General features: G+C 54.5%; 1 protein-coding gene across 2 annotated transcripts in view; it reads left to right on the forward strand.

The window, feature by feature from the left end:
- Window positions 1–16,845, forward strand: part of LOC140110392 (T-cell antigen CD7-like) — a 56,799-nt gene extending 39,954 nt beyond the window's left edge. For both annotated transcript variants that reach the window (XM_072132218.1, XM_072132219.1), the window contains 2 exons: window positions 11,992–12,315; window positions 16,618–16,845. In XM_072132218.1, the coding sequence (XP_071988319.1) occupies window positions 11,992–12,315; window positions 16,618–16,742 (449 nt within the window). In that variant the 3' untranslated portion in view covers window positions 16,743–16,845. The remainder of the gene's footprint in view (window positions 1–11,991; window positions 12,316–16,617) is intronic.
- The last annotated feature ends 120 nt before the right edge of the window (window positions 16,846–16,965 follow it).

Consider the following 16,965-nt stretch of genomic DNA (forward strand, 5'->3'; position numbering starts at 1 on the left):
ACACTCCTACAAAATGGTGGACGATGATTGCATCTATGGAGACCACTAAGCTGTCGTTTCTCACGATGTCCACAGAATATTTGTGGCCCCAGAATCCTCGGCTGTGTTATCTCCATCAGATCATTAACTCATTCCAGTCTTTTTGCTACTCACTGGAATTTTGTTTTCATCTCAAAGAAATAATATTTGCTGGTTTCAGAACCCAATATACTAATGGGGGCTCATGTACTTACCTGTCCGAGGATTCCCCGAAAGTGCAACATCCATTTATAATGTGCTGTGCGAGGAGTCACTAAGATCCTGCGCCCGATATCCTGCATGTGTCGCTTCCCCGCTCAGGTCCCCGGAGTTCACCTTCTTCTTCCTGGTGCATGTAAGTGCATTGTCCGTGTATAATGCGCTGTGCGGGGAGTCACTAAGATCCTGCGCCCGATATCCTGCATGTGTCGCTTCCCCGCTCAGGTCCCTGGAGTTCACCTTCTTCTTCCTGGTGCATGTAAGTGCATTGTCCATGTATAATGAGCTGTGCGGGGAGTCACTAAGATCGTGTGCCCGATATCCTGCATGTGTCGCTTCCCCGCTCAGGTCCCCGGAGTTCACCTTCTTCTTCCTGGTGCATGTAAGTGCATTGTCCGTGTATAATGCGCTGTGCGGGGAGTCACTAAGATCCTGCGCCCGATATCCTGCATGTGTCGCTTCCCCGCTCAGGTCCCCGGAGTTCACCTTCTTCTTCCTGGTGCATGTAAGTGCATTGTCCATGTATAATGAGCTGTGCGGGGAGTCACTAAGATCCTGCGCCCGATATCCTGCATGTGTCGCTTCCCCGCTCAGGTCCCTGGAGTTCACCTTCCTCTTCCTGGTGCATGTAAGTGCATTGTCCGTGTATAATGCGCTGTGTGGGGAGTCACTAAGATCCTGCCCCCGATATCCTGCATGTGTCACTTCCCCGCTCAGGTCCCCGGAGTTCACCTTCTTCTTCCTGGTGCATGTAAGTGCATTGTCCGTGTATAATGTGCTGTGCGGGGAGTCACTAAGATTGTGCGACCGATATCCTGCATGTGTCGCTTCCCCGCTCAGGTCCCCGGAGTTCACCTTCTTCTTCCTGGTGGATGTGCAACATCCCCCACCGGGGCCTAGCCCTTGAGGTGAGGCCTGGAGACAGTCGGGGCCCGCGGTACCGGAGTGGCTGGTGGTTGCGGCCTAGGCACGCTAGTGTCACGGTGCTTGGTATGGGGAACCGGAGGGCTGTCCTACAGCCTGGCAGGTCTCCAGCAGGGTGGTGTTGGCAAGAAATGATGAGGGAGAGGCTGCTATAGCGGATCACCCTGGGGCAACCCCTTAATGTCCCGAGTGTGAGTCTTTGGGTGATGGACGGGGTGCCGGTGATGAAGGCAGCCGTATTAGCAGGGACCAGACAGAGACAGAAGTTGAAGAAAACAACTTACAGTTCTTTATTTGGTACCCGCAGGAACCGCAGCAAACGTGCCTTTAACAGGTAGATGGGGTGCCGAGATGTGAGTTGGAGGGAGCCTCAGGAGATAGTTCACCAGCCTGGATGTAGAGGGCAGGCTGGGAGGCAGCTGTGTCCTGGTAGGAAGCTTCAGCTTGTCCTGTAGGGCTTCAGGTATCACCTTTAAAGGTAAGATGATACCCCTTTTCCTCACTACACTAACTCTAGTCTTATACTCCACTCTTCAGAGGCAGGGGCTAGGCTCTTCCTGCTCTGGTATGGGCTAGACAGAGATTGCTCACTCACTCACTCACTCTCTAGGATTCTCCTACACTAGAATCTCAGAGTGTTCTCTAGAACATTCCTGGCCAGGGGTTTTATTACTTCCCCTCTGGTCAGGTGGTGGCTGCTCCTCCAATCACATCTCAGCTTACAAAGGACAGGATGTAACACAGATCATTGGATAATAGCATCTTGCATCATACAAAACACTTAACTTCTGCCTTGCCAGGCAGGATTCACCACTGCAATATCCCCTATGTCCTATAAGGACCATGTAGTGTGATGTGATTACATGCAGGTGGGACGTATTCGCAAACACTCCTTCGCCATTGCATCGGCGAGGGTGTTGCATACCCCGGGGGCAATTGAAAGAGCCGCCCTCGGCTCGACTACAGATGGCTTGAGGGGGCAGAGGTGGATAAAGGCACTTCTGGGAAGTGCAGGCTATGTGAGGTGTAGGGACAAACCGCCCATGGTCCTTGAGACAGGCACCTGAGTAGCCTATCTACCGTTACAGAGGCAAGATAGGAAATGTCTCTTTTCCTGCAAAGAAAAGGCATGGAAGTGCAAACATAGGGGGATATTTATCAGGACCTCTGCGCACCGCCAGTGGCGCAGAGGCCCTGAAATAATCGCAAATGATAGCTTATTGCTAGCTTTTGCGATTATTTTTCTCAATCCGCCACCTTCACGCCAGGATCTCCAAGGGCCGTTGGCTCACAATGGGACATAGAGGGGCCCTTTGATTGTGTCGCTCTCCTCGAGCGATGGCGCAGGCTGGGCATTCTCGACACCAGGCTTCAATGTCGGACTTCATGTTGACCCAGAAGAATCGCCTTCGGAGGGTGGCTTCAGTCTTCTGAGCGCCAAAGTGTCCAGACTGGTCATGGTACATTTCCAGTACTATCTTGGCGTCCCTCCTGGGAATCACAATCTGGTATAGCCGGTCATAAGTGATAGGGTCCAGAGTTCTTCTCTTTAGCAGACCCTGGTGCATGCTCAGAGTCTTTCTCTGGCGCCACAATTCAGACAGTTCTCCATCAGCTCTTCTGCGCCGGATCCTTTCAGGCACTCGCCCACTAGAGAGATAGTCCATTACTTCTCCTATGGCACGGCTATCAGCCTGAAGACTCATCCAGAGGTCCTTTTCCGCAGGGGGCTCTAACTCTTCTTGAGGAGTAGCTGGCGCTGCCTCTGTCGGTAGGGAGTAAACTCTCTGGGCATCTTGACGCACAAACCGGGCATAGAATGCTGGCATCTCGACATCTTCCCACTGAGCATCCGTGGAGGGTCCCTCCCACTGGTCAGGGAGACGGGACAGAGCGTCGGCGTTGTCATTGGTCTTACCAGCCCGGTACTTGATGGTAAAGTTGAAATTGGCAAGTCTGGAGGCCCACCGTTGTTCCAGTGCTCCAAGACGAGCGGTGTTCAGATGCGCCAAGGGATTATTGTCTGTGAAGACAGTGAAGAAGGATGCAGCCAGGTAGTCCTTGAACTTTTCGGTCACAGCCCAGACTAACGCCAGAAACTCCAACTTGAAGGAACTGTAGTTCTGGTCGTTTTGCTCCGGTTCTCGGAGGGAACGGCTGGCGTAGGCTATGACCCTTTCAGTTCCGTTTTGGAGCTGGGATAATACCGCCCCTAGAACTTGCTTGCTGGCATCAGTGTATAGGGTGAAAGGCAGACTATAGTCTGGATATCCCAACACCGGAGGCTCAGTCAACCGTTGCTTGAGCATCTGGAAGGCAGCTTCTCATTCGGCCGTCCACTCAATGGATACTTGGGAACGTTGGCTCTCTTTTGGCAGGCCCCTTAGAAGCTCTTGCAGGGGAGCCGCCAGCTGGGCAAACTTCGGGATGAAACGCCTGTAGTAACTGGCAAATCCCAGGAAGCTTTTGATGTCCCGTACAGTTGATGGGGTAGGCCAGTCGTAGACAGCTGCAATCTTCTCTGGATCTGGCTCAATTCCATGAGCGCTCACCACATGTCCCAGGTACTTGACGCTAGGTTGTAGCAGGTGGCACTTGGATGGCTTGACCTTCAACCCATGTTGGGTCAGGATTTGGAAGACCTCAGCCAGATGGTGGAGGTGGTCTTCATAAGTCTTGGAGTAGATGATGATGTCGTCCAAATATAGCAGGACGGTCTCGAAGTTGCGATGACCCAAACATCTCTCCATCAGCCGTTGAAATGTGCCTGGGGCGTTGCATAGCCCGAATGGCATGTTGTTGAACTCGAACAGGCCCATTGGGGTGGTGAAAGCCGTCTTCTCTCTGTCTTCCGGCGCCATGGCCACTTGCCAGTAGCCACTGGTCAGGTCCAGGGTAGAGAAGTAGGCAGCTGACCCTAGGGCTGCGAGGGATTCCTCGATTCGAGGCAGAGGATAGGCGTCCTTGTGGGTGATATTGTTGATCTTCCTATAGTCAACACAGAATCAAAGGGTTCCATCCTTCTTCTTCACAAGGACCAGCGGGGCAGCCCATGGGCTGTGACTCTCCCGGATAACATTGGCTGTCTTCATCTCTTGTACCAGCTTTTTCACCTCTTGGTAGCGGGCTGGAGGTATAGGCCGGTATCGTTCCTTGATAGGAGGATGAGAGCCAGTAGGGATGGTGTGTTGGATCAGAGTAGTCTGCCCAAAATCCAGTGGGTGTTTGCTGAAGGCCCGGTGGTGCTTCATAACGACATCCAGGACACCTTGTACTTGGTCTGCAGGAGTAAAATCGTTGTCTCCAATATTGAGCTCAAGCCACCAGGATTGCTCGGCAGGCTCACCTTCAGCACTTTGCTTCAGTTCCAACTGTTGGGAGGCAGACAGAGAGGTTTCCACCAAGTCTTCAGGATGCACGCTGAAGAGAGTGGCTACGGCTTGGTACTTTCTCAGATCCACTGGGGAGTCTCCCACATTTAGTAGTCGAATGGGTACTTGTCCTCGGGACACAGTGACTAGGCTCCTGGCGGCTAGAATGGGCAGGTCTTCATCCGCTGGTAGAGGTTCTACTATCGCCTGGTAGTCTTGACCTTGGACGCCCATGCAGGCTCGACACCATACTAGCGTCTCAGTCCCAGGTTGAAGGCGGACAGGTTGGGGATCCTTGATCCGGGCTCTGCAGATTTCACCATTAGGGCCAGCAAACTTCTGTTGCGCCGCTAGAACCTGCATAGTTTCCTGAATTACCTTCCGGGAACCGTTGGGCACTGTTGGCAGGGAGTCGTGGAGAGCCTTCAGCACTTCAGGGTAGCAGTTGCGGAGGACATTGGTACCCAGTACCAGGGAGAAGTTACCATTTTCGGGCACTCGTGTCACCACTATGCCCTGTCTGGTTAACTCAGTGTCTCCAATGGTTAGCGTGGGCTCCCAGTAGCCGCGGATGGGAACGGGTTTTCCGTTCGTAGCAATAATGTTCAAGTAAGCCTTGGGAGGCTGGACTAAGGATGCTCCTCCTCGGCATTTCTCGAAGGCAGCACTCCGGAGGGTGGTCACTTGAGAGCCGGTATCAATTAAGGCCGGTAGGGTAACTCCGTTGATGGTTACATGAACCATGGGGTGAGTCCCCACGAACCTGGGCATCCAGTTAGCATCTCGGGGACATACAAGTTCTTCCCTTGGAGGTCGTCCCTTAGCTCCAAGGGTTTGTCGTTTAACTGACGACAACCATTCCCTTCATGCCCATATTTATGGCAGTAGCTGCACCGCTGGCGGGGTTTCTTCTGACTCCAGGTGCTTAACGACTTCGCTTCTTTTGGGCGCTGTTTAGTCAGAGAGTCACGAGGAGTAGCTGACCGTACCGGGTTCTCTGGAGGTTTCCTCCTCATAGCGGAGACAGTTACTTCCAACTGGGTCAACCGATCGAGGATTTGATGCAGGGTATCCGCCAGATTAGGGGCCGGTCCTGTTATGCCAGTAACTTCCATAGCCGCAGGAGTAGGTGATGCTGACTGCGTGGGATGGCAAGTGAGAACAGATTCTTCCATTTCCACGGATTCAGGCTCTTTCTGCGGTCCAGTAGGCGGTCGGTCCCCTAATATGTCAATGGCAATTTCCTTAAACTCAAGAAAGGAGGCCTTGGCATGTTGAGAAGAGATGATCTTTAGTTGACACCTTTGATTTCTATCAACAAGTCCATTAATAAATTGTTCCCTTAAGGTTTGATCAGAGGTTTCAGCGTCTTTAGGCTCAAGGCAGTCAAAGTCTCGGAGGGACTCTTGGGGCTTCTGTCTTTTCCCGAAGAATTTCTGCTTCAACTCGGAGACGGTACACTTGTCAAAGGTGTTGCATAGCCTATCAAGAATTTGGACCACATTCTGACACTGTTCTCGGGGCCAAGACTTGACTTCCCGGAGAGCGGGTCCTTTCAACTGCCCGATGAGGATGCCCACTTTCTGTTCCTCTGTGAACGGGAGCAAGGCGAAGGTGGCTAACAACCTGTCCCTGAATTCAGGGAGAGTATGTGATTCTCCCTCGTAGTAGGGTAACCAGGGGGCCCCCAGATAGTAGGGCATAGTCAGAGGCATCATGGTGGGAGTCCCCGGGACACTAGCTGTAGTAGGGCTGAAGGGACTCTCTGGAGGACTTAACATGCTCCGGTACCCTGAGGAGGGACCAGGGGACGGGACTTGCTCCATTCCCGTATCTTCGTCCTGGGTGGACATGACTGGCCTAGCTGAGGGAAGCCTGTAGGGTTACACAATGTCCGTTGCTATGGGCGATGGCTAGAATGGGACGTGGGCACTTTAAGACACAGTCACTATTCCCTGGGAGGTGAGCCAATAACCTAGCGTCGGAAACAATCTCTACCCCCCTTTAACTTCCCCAGCGGTACTCACTCAGGATCAGCCGCGGTGACAGGGCAGCTCCGGTGCATGAAGGACTCCGTTCCCGATGTCCGGCAGGCAGCAGGGCTCGGTGATGCTCAGCGGTGTTCTCCAGTCGCAGGACACGTGCGCCGGAACTCCGGATGAGGCGCACACTGCTGGCAGGCTTCAGGCGCGGCCTGCGCCGAAATACAAGATTGCCGATTAACCCTCTTCGTTGCCGGCCGCACTCGCTCCAGCTCCTCCTCCACGGTAGTCCGCGCCACTCGCGCAGGGGGCGGAACCTAGTGACGCCTCTGGAGTTCCCGCCAGTGAGGATTTGGCGGGCTGGAAATACTTGCTGCGCCACACGCCTCTGAGGTAAATGCTTCAGGCGCAGCAGCGCCGGATGTAGCAGAGCTGACACAGTTCTTGCAGGAATTAACCTCTTGAGTGCTGGAGCGGCACTCGACAGCACGTGGCAGCAGTATAACACAGTTCAATCGAGAAACACACAATTACTTGGGCCTAAACCCGGATGGCAGCAGGGTTAGGCAGCACAGTCTTTTCAATAAAGGAGAGTCTTTAATGCCGTAATAAGGCACAGAAGTATCAATCCTGTTCGTGACGCCACTTGCAACATCCCCCACCGGGGCCTAGCCCTTGAGGTGAGGCCTAGAGACAGTCGGGGCCCGCGGTACGGGAGTGGCTGGCGGTTGCGGCCTGAGCACGCTATTGTCACGGTGCTTGGTACGGGGAACCGGAGGGCTGTCCTACAGCCTGGCAGGTCTCCAGCAGGGTGGTGTTGGCAAGAAATGATGAGGGAGAGGCTGCTATAGCGGATCTCCCTGGGGCAACCCCTTAATGTCCCGAGTGTGAGTCTCTGGGTGATGGACGGGGTGCCGGTGATGAAGGCAGCCGTATTAGCAGGGACCAGACGGAGACAGAAGTTGAAGAAAACAACTTACAGTTCTTTATTTGGTACCGGCAGGAACCGCAGCAACGTGCCTTTAACAGGTAGATGGAGTGCTGAGATGCTTTTGGAGGGAGCCTCAGGAGATAGTTCACCAGCCTGGATGCAGAGGGCAGGCTGGGAGGCAGCTGTGTCCTGGTAGGAAGCTTCAGCTTGTCCTGTAGGGCTTCAGGTATCACCTTTAAAGGTAAGATGATACCCCTTTCCTCACTACACTAACTCTAGTCTTATACTCCACTCTTCAGAGGCAGGGGCTAGGCTCTTCCTGCTCTGGTATGGGCTAGACAGAGATTGCTCACTCACTCACTGATCTCTAGGATTCTCCTACACTGGAATCTCTTGAGAGAGACTTCTCTCAGATCTGAGACCTAGAAAGACATACTAGAATCATCTCCAGAACATTCCTGGCCAGGGGTTTTATTACTTCCCCTCTGGTCAGGTGGTGGCTGCTCCTCCAATCACATCTCAGCTTACAGAGGACAGGATGTAACACAGATCCTTGGATAATAGCATCTTGCATCATACAAAACACTTAACTTCTGCCTTGCCAGGCAGGATTCACCACTGCAATATCCCCTATGTCCTATAAGGACCATGTAGTGTGATGTGATTACATGCAGGTGGGACGTATTCGCAAACACTCCTTTGCCATTGCAACGGCGAGGGTGTTGCAGATGTAAGTGCATTGTCTGTGTATAATGTGCTGTGCGAGGAGTCACTAAGATCATGCGTCCGATATCCTGCATGTGTTGCTTCCCCGCTCAGGTCCCTGAAGTTCACCTTCTTCTTCCTGGTGCATGTAAGTGCATTGTCCGTGTATAATGCGCTGTGCGGAGAGTCACTAAGATCCTGCACCCGATATCCTGCATGTGTCGCTTCCCCGCTCAGGTCCCCGGAGTTCACCTTCTTCTTCCTGGTGCATGTAAGTGCATTGTCCGTGTATAATGCGCTGTGCGGGGAGTCACTAAGATCCTGCGCCCGATATCCTGCATGTGTCGCTTCCCCGCTCAGGTCCCCGGAGTTCACCTTCTTCTTCCTGGTGCATGTAAGTGCATTGTCCGTGTATAATGTGCTGTGCGGGGAGTCACTAAGATCCTGCACCCGATATCCTGCATGTGTCGCTTCCCCGCTCAGGTCCCTGGAGTTCACCCTCTTCTTCCTGGTGCATGTAAGTTCATTGTCCGTGTATAATGTGCTGTGCGGGGAGTCACTAAGATCGTGCTCCCGATATCCTGTATGTGTCGCTTCCCCGCTCAGGTCCCCGGAGTTCACCTTCTTCTTCCTGGTGCATGTAAGTGCATTGTCCGTGTATAATGCGCTGTGCGGGGAGTCACTAAGATCCTGCGCCCGATATCCTGCATATGTCGCTTCCCCGCTCAGGTCCCCGGAGTTCACCTTCTTCTTTCTGGTGGATGTAAGTGCATTGTCCGTGTATAATGCGCTCTGCGCGGAGTCACTAAGATCCTGCGCCCGATATCCTGCATCTGTCGCTTCCCCGCTCAGGTCCCCGGAGTTCACCTTCTTCCCGGTGCATGTAAGTGCATTGTCCGTGTATAATGCGCTGTGCGGGGAGTCACTAAGATCCTGCGCCTGATATCCTGCATGTGTCGCTTCCCCGCTCAGGTCCCCGGAGTTCACCTTCTTCTTCCTGCTGCATGTAAGTGCATTGTCCGTGTATAATGTGCTGTGCGGGGAGTAACTAAGATCGTGCGTCCGATATCCTGCATGTGTCGCTTCCCCGCTGAGGTCCCTGGAGTTCACCTTCTTCTTCCTGGTGCATGTAAGTGCATTGTCCGTGTATAATGCGCTGTGCGCGGAGTCACTAAGATTCTGTACCCGATATCCTGCATGTGTCGCTTCCCCGCTCAGGTCCCTGGAGTTCACCTTCTTCTTCCTGGTGCATGTAAGTGCATTGTCTGTGTATAATGCGCTGTGCGGGGAGTCACTAAGATCGTGCACCCGATATCCTGCATGTGTCGCTTCCCCGCTCAGGTTCCCGGAGTTCATGTTCTTCCTGGTGCATGTAAGTGCATTGTCCATGTATAATGCGCTGTGCGGGGAGTCACTAAGATCCTGCTCCCGATATCCTGCATGTGTCGCTTCCCCGCTCAGGTCCCCGGAGTTCACCTTCTTCTTCCTGGTGCATGTAAGTGCATTGTCCGTGTATAATGCGCTGTGCGGGGAGTCACTAAGATCCTGCACCCGATATCCTGCATGTGTCGCTTCCCCGCTCAGGTCCCCGGAGTTCACCTTCTTCTTCCTGGTGCATGTAAGTGCATTGTCCGTGTATAATGTGCTGTGCAGGGAGTGACTAAGATCCTGCACCCGATATCCTGCATGTGTCACTTCCCCGCTCAGGTCCCTGGAGTTCACCTTCTTCTTCCTGGTGCAGGTAAGTGCATTGTCCGTGTATAATGTGCTGTGCGGGGAGTCACTAAGATCCTGTGCCCGATATCCTGCATGTGTCACTTCCCCACTCAGGTCCCTGGAGTTCTCCTTCTTCTTCCTGGTGCATGTAAGTGCTTGGGCTTGCGACACAATTTGAATCTTAAATCCCACGCTCAGTCGGATCGTCAGACAGCTCCCCACTTCCGATTTCTGTCTTATTGAGGCTGCGCAGCAGCGGCAAAAAACAATTGCTTACGTTAAAATCACAGGGTAGACATTTCTTTAATACCTGTGCAATCCCCCTGATATTGTGCCCCTCCCTATCAGCAGCTCCCCTCAAATTCTGTCCCCCTCATATTATGCTCCCCGGCAGCACCCCTCATATAACCCCCAGCAGCTGCCCCTGATATTATGCCCCCCCAGCAGCACCCCTCATATAACCCCCAGCAGCTGCCCCTGATGTTATGCCCCCGGCAGCACCCCTCATATAACCCCCAGCAGCTGCCCCTGATATTATGCCCCCCCAGCAGCACCCCTCATATAACCCCTAGCAGCTGCCCCTGATATTATGCCCCCCCGGCAGCACCCCTCATATAACCCCCAGCAGCTGCCCCTGATATTATGCCCCCCCTGCAGCACCCCTCATATAACCCCCAGCAGCTGCCCCTGATATTATGCCCCCCCGGCAGCACCCCTCATATAACCCCCAGCAGCTGCCCCTGATATTATGCCCCCCCGGCAGCACCCCTCATATAACCCCCAGCAGCTGCCCCTGATATTATGCCCCCCCAGAAGCACCCCTCATATAACCCCCAGCAGCTGCCCCTGATATTATGCCCCCCCGCAGCACCCCTCATATAACCCCCAGCAGCTGCCCCTGATATTATGCCACCCACCGGCAGCACCCCTCATATAACCCCCAGCAGCTGCCCCTGATATTATGCCCCCCCAGCAGCACCCCTCATATAACCCCTAGCAGCTGCCCCTGATATTATGCCCCCCCAGCAGCACCCCTCATATAACCCCCAGCAGCTGCCCCTGATATTATGCCCCCCCGGAAGCACCCCTCATATAACCCCCAGAAGCTGCCCCTGATATTATGCCCCCCCGGCAGCACCCCTCATATAACCCCCCGCAGCTGCCCCTGATATTATGCCCCCCCCCCCCGGCAGCACCCCTCATATAACCCCCAACAGCTGTCCCTTAATATTATGCCCCCCGGCAGCACCCCTCATATAACCCCCAGCAGCTGCCCCTGATATTATGCCCCCCGGCAGCACCCCTCATATAACCCCCAGCAGCTGCCCCTGATATTATGCCCCCCCGGCAGCACCCCTCATATAACCCCCAGCAGCTGCCCCTGATATTATGCCCCCCCGGCAGCTGCCCCTGGTTGTGGCCCCTCCCCTCATGCAGCTTGGGCTCTGCATAGCGAGCGCGGTGTCTGTGAGCGGAGGACACGTTACAGTTCAGGACATCCGTCCCATCGCTCAGGTCCAAATCCATCCGCCATCAGCGCCGCCTCCTCTTTTTCCTGTGACTGTCCCTCAGGATGCGGAGGAAGTCGGGACTCGCATCAGTAAAAATCCGGGAGCTTCACGTCTCATGAAAACATTTCATTATTTTTAAAATCCTCGTTGTCATTATTCATTAATTTCTGGAAATATTCTGAGATTTCGTACAGCACCCACAATTTATTTTATATACTAGACCCCCAGAAGTGATTCCTCATCACGTGTCTGTGTCACTGCCGGCAGGAGAAGAGTAGGAGACCACAGCGGTGGGGAGCACTGGGGCTCGAGCCCGGACCAGTCTTTACTGCTGCTGCCGCCCTTTAGGGGTTCGCCTGAGGCGGGATTTTCATCGACCTGCAAGTCACAGTGAACCTTTCAGACATCGACCTCTGCAGAATTTAGCAGCCATTTTAGGTAAAATCCAATCAGGGAGGCAACACAAGTAAAACCAAGGACCCTAAACCCTTCTAGATAAGAACAATTGACTGTATTGACCATCGCCACCAGATCTCCCAGAACATGTGGTGGACATGGAGACTTTTTGCTTGTTTTTGAGGCCACCAATTGATTTCTCTGTTTGTCTGTGTCAGTCCTTGCAGGCCCCGATTGCCAGAGGGTGGTTCAGAATCCACCATCCTTGACCATCCATGAAGGAGACTACACGACCATCAACTGCACTTTCCAGAAAGGCAGCGAACGTCTGGCAGCCATCGCCGAATTCTTCCAGATGCCGGATGACAAGAATCCCCTGAACAACTCCATGGATGGGCGCGTGACCTTCACCTCCACCGACATGGCCCTCGTCATGACCATCCATGAAGCCGTCATTTGTGACTCGGGAGTTTATCTCTGCAAGGTGAAGTTCTACAAGGGGGAGCCCTGCAGTTCCAATGGGACCAGGTTAACAGTTTTGGGTAAGTTGACTTCTGCCCTCACACATTGGGGTGTATTTCTAAATAAGTCCATAGTCCATAGGGTCAGGCGGTCAGTGACTGTGAGACCGCTACACTCTGGACCAGGAGCACGGGAAGTCATTGTGACCACCGGCACTTGGCTGAGGGTAATGGTGACGTCCCATAGTCCATAGGGTCAGGCGGTCAGTGACTGTGAGACCGCTACACGCTGGACCAGGAGCACGGGAAGTCATTGTGACCACCGGCACTTGGGTGAGGGTAATGGTGACGTCCCATATTCCATAGGGTCAGGCGGTCAGTGACTGTGAGACCGCTACACTCTGGACCAGGAGCACGGGAAGTCATTGTGACCACCGGCACTTGGCTGAGGGTAATGGTGATGTCCCATAGTCCATAGGGTCAGTGACTGTGAGACAGCTACACGCTGGACCAGGAGCACGGGAAGTCATTGTGACCACCGGCACTTGGCTGAGGGTAATGGTGACGTCCCATAGTCCATAGGGTCAGGCGGTCAGTGACTGTGAGACAGCTACACGCTGGACCAGGAGCACGGGAAGTCATTGTGACCACCGGCTCTTGGCTGAGGGTAATGGTGGTGTCCCATAGTCCATAGGGTCAGGCGGTCAGTGACTGTGAGACCGCTACACTCTGGACCAGGGGAAGTCATTGTGAGCACCGGCTCTTGGGCTGAGGGTAATGGTGATGTCCCATAGTCCATAGGGTCAGGCGGTCAGTGACTGTGAGACCGCTACACACTGGACCAGGAGCACGGGAAGTCATTGTGACCACCGGCACTTGGCTGAGGGTAATGGTGACGTCCCATAGTCCATAGGGTCAGGCGGTCAGTGACTATGAGACCGCTACACGCTGGACCAGGAGCACGGGAAGTCATTGTGACCACCGGCACTTGGCTGAGGGTAATGGTGACGTCCCATAGTCCATAGGGTCAGGCGGTCAGTGACTATGAGACCGCTACACGCTGGACCAGGAGCACGGGAAGTCATTGTGACCACCGGCACTTGGCTGAGGGTAATGGTGACGTCCCATAGTCCATAGGGTCAGGCGGTCAGTGACTGTGAGACCGCTACACGCTGGACCAGGAGCACGAGAAAACATTGTGACCCCCGACACTGGGGCTGAGGGTAATGGTGACGTCCCATATTCCATAGGGTCAGGCGGTCAGTGACTGTGAGACAGCTACACGCTGGTCCAGGTGCACGGGAAGTCATTATGAGCACCAGCTCTTGGCTGAGGGTAATGGTGACGTCCCAGAGTCCATAGGGTCAGGCGGTCAGTGACTGTGAGACCGCTACACGCTGGACCAGGAGCACGGGAAGTCATTGTGACCCCCGACACTGGGGCTGAGGGTAATGGTGACGTCCCATATTCCATAGGGTCAGGCGGTCAGTGACTGTGAGACAGCTACACGCTGGACCAGGAGCAAGGGAAGTCATTGTGACCACCGGCTCTTGGCTGAGGGTAATGGTGGTGTCCCATAGTCCATAGGGTCAGGCGGTCAGTGACTGTGAGACCGCTACACTCTGGACCAGGGGAAGTCATTGTGAGCACCGGCTCTTGTGCTGAGGGTAATGGTGATGTCCCATAGTCCATAGGGTCAGGCGGTCAGTGACTGTGAGACCGCTACACACTGGACCAGGAGCACGGGAAGTCATTGTGACCACCGGCACTTGGCTGAGGGTAATGGTGACGTCCCATAGTCCATAGGGTCAGGCGGTCAGTGACTATGAGACCGCTACACGCTGGACCAGGAGCACGGGAAGTCATTGTGACCACCGGCACTTGGCTGAGGGTAATGGTGACGTCCCATAGTCCATAGGGTCAGGCGGTCAGTGACTGTGAGACCGCTACACGCTGGACCAGGAGCACGAGAAAACATTGTGACCCCCGACACTGGGGCTGAGGGTAATGGTGACGTCCCATATTCCATAGGGTCAGGCGGTCAGTGACTGTGAGACCGCTACACGCTGGACCAGGAGCACGGGAAGTCATTGTGACCCCCGACACTGGGGCTGAGGGTAATGGTGACGTCCCATATTCCATAGGGTCAGGCGGTCAGTGACTGTGAGACAGCTACACGCTGGACCAGGAGCAAGGGAAGTCATTGTGACCACCGGCTCTTGGCTGAGGGTAATGGTGGTGTCCCATAGTCCATAGGGTCAGGCGGTCAGTGACTGTGAGACCGCTACACTCTGGACCAGGGGAAGTCATTGTGAGCACCGGCTCTTGGGCTGAGGGTAATGGTGATGTCCCATAGTCCATAGGGTCAGGCGGTCAGTGACTGTGAGACCGCTACACACTGGACCAGGAGCACGGGAAGTCATTGTGACCACCGGCACTTGGCTGAGGGTAATGGTGACGTCCCATAGTCCATAGGGTCAGGCGGTCAGTGACTATGAGACCGCTACACGCTGGACCAGGAGCACGGGAAGTCATTGTGACCACCGGCACTTGGCTGAGGGTAATGGTGACGTCCCATAGTCCATAGGGTCAGGCGGTCAGTGACTGTGAGACCGCTACACGCTGGACCAGGAGCACGAGAAAACATTGTGACCCCCGACACTGGGGCTGAGGGTAATGGTGACGTCCCATATTCCATAGGGTCAGGCGGTCAGTGACTGTGAGACAGCTACACGCTGGTCCAGGTGCACGGGAAGTCATTATGAGCACCAGCTCTTGGCTGAGGGTAATGGTGACGTCCCAGAGTCCATAGGGTCAGGCGGTCAGTGACTGTGAGACCGCTACACGCTGGACCAGGAGCACGGGAAGTCATTGTGACCCCCGACACTGGGGCTGAGGGTAATGGTGACGTCCCATATTCCATAGGGTCAGGCGGTCAGTGACTGTGAGACAGCTACACGCTGGACCAGGAGCACGGGAAGTCTTTGTGACCACCGGCTCTTGGCTGAGGGTAATGGTGATGTCCCATAGTCCATAGGGTCAGGCGGTCAGTGACTGTGAGACCGCTACACACTGGACCAGGAGCACGGAAAGTCATTGTGACCACCGGCTCTTGGCTGAGGGTAATGGTGATGTCCCATAGTCCATAGGGTCAGGCGGTCAGTGACTGTGAGACCGCTACACGCTGGACCAGGAGCACGGGAAGTCATTGTGACCACCGGCTCTTGGCTGAGGGTAATGGTGACGTCCCATAGTCCATAGGGTCAGTGACTGTGAGTCCGCTACACGCTGGACCAGGAGCACGGGAAGTCATTGTGAGCACCGGCACTGGGGTTGAGCGTAATGGTGACGTCCCATAGATCATAGGGTCAGGCGGTCAGTGACTGTGAGACCGCTACACACTGGACCAGGAGCACGGAAAGTCATTGTGACCACCGGCTCTTGGCTGAGGGTAATGGTGATGTCCCATAGTCCATAGGGTCAGGCGGTCAGTGACTGTGAGACCGCTACACGCTGGACCAGGAGCACGGGAAGTCATTGTGACCACCGGCTCTTGGCTGAGGGTAATGGTGACGTCCCATAGTCCATAGGGTCAGGTGGTCAGTGACTGTGAGACCGCTACACTCTGGACCAGGGGGAGTCATTGTGAGCACCGGCTCTTGGGCTGAGGGTACTGGTGTAGTCCCATAGTCCATAGGGTCAGGCGGTCAGTGACTGTGAGACAGCTACACGCTGGACCAGGAGCACGGGAAGTCATTGTGACCACCGGCACAGGGGCTGAGGGTAATGGTGACGTCCCATAGTCAATAGGGTCAGGCGGTCAGTGACTGTGAGACAGCTACACGCTGGACCAGGAGCACGGGAAGTCATTGTGACCACCGGCACAGGGGCTGAGGGTAATGGTGACGTCCCATAGTCAATAGGGTCAGGCGGTCAGTGACTGTGAGACCGCTACACGCTGGACCAGAAGCACGGGAAGTCATTGTGACCCTCCGAGCGTCTTTGTTGTCAGTATTGACCTCTGGGCGGTCATGGGGTTATACGTCGTGTCTGCCCGGCTCCTGCACCGATTACTACCATAACGGCACAATCCTGACCACGATGTACTGGCCTGGTGGTTATAAGAGTTTCCATGGTTACAAGTATATACAATTGGACCTATTGGTGGGGGTCCGACACCCAAGACCCTCCGGGGGCTGCGAGAGGCCGGCAGCGGCGCTCCCTGTGTAGTGGTCAGGATTAGTTACTGCAGTGACTCCGTTCAGCCACTACACAGAGAATGGCGCATCATCCGTGGGGGGCAGAGACCTACCTGCTGCAGAACCTCCTGGCTCCAGTGGAACAATCTATAAACATTTTTTATTATGTTTTCTTTTCCCACAGCATCAAAGTATCCGAAGAAATCCGCAGTTTATTCCCAGACGGAGATGATTGTGGATGTGATCCGCCTCGGCCTCCTGGCGCTGCTCGTCCTCCTGACCTTTGTATTATTGTGCAAATTTTGGTAAAACCGTCCGACACAATCTGTAAAATGATCCGGTGACAGAGGCGGAGCTTATACATCAAACCCTCATACAATAGGCTCGTCTCCGGATCTCACATATTGGGGGGGGGGGGTAGGTATCTAAGTACTTGGTACACAAGGTCCGGTGCTCCCTCTCTGTCACCTCCCAGTATACAATGTATGACCCTCCCCCACTGAAAATGGACAAGAGGGAGTGCACCAGTCCT

The sequence above is a fragment of the Engystomops pustulosus genome, unplaced genomic scaffold, assembly GCF_040894005.1.
Source record: "Engystomops pustulosus unplaced genomic scaffold, aEngPut4.maternal MAT_SCAFFOLD_272, whole genome shotgun sequence".
NCBI classification, from domain to species: Eukaryota; Metazoa; Chordata; class Amphibia; order Anura; family Leptodactylidae; genus Engystomops; species Engystomops pustulosus.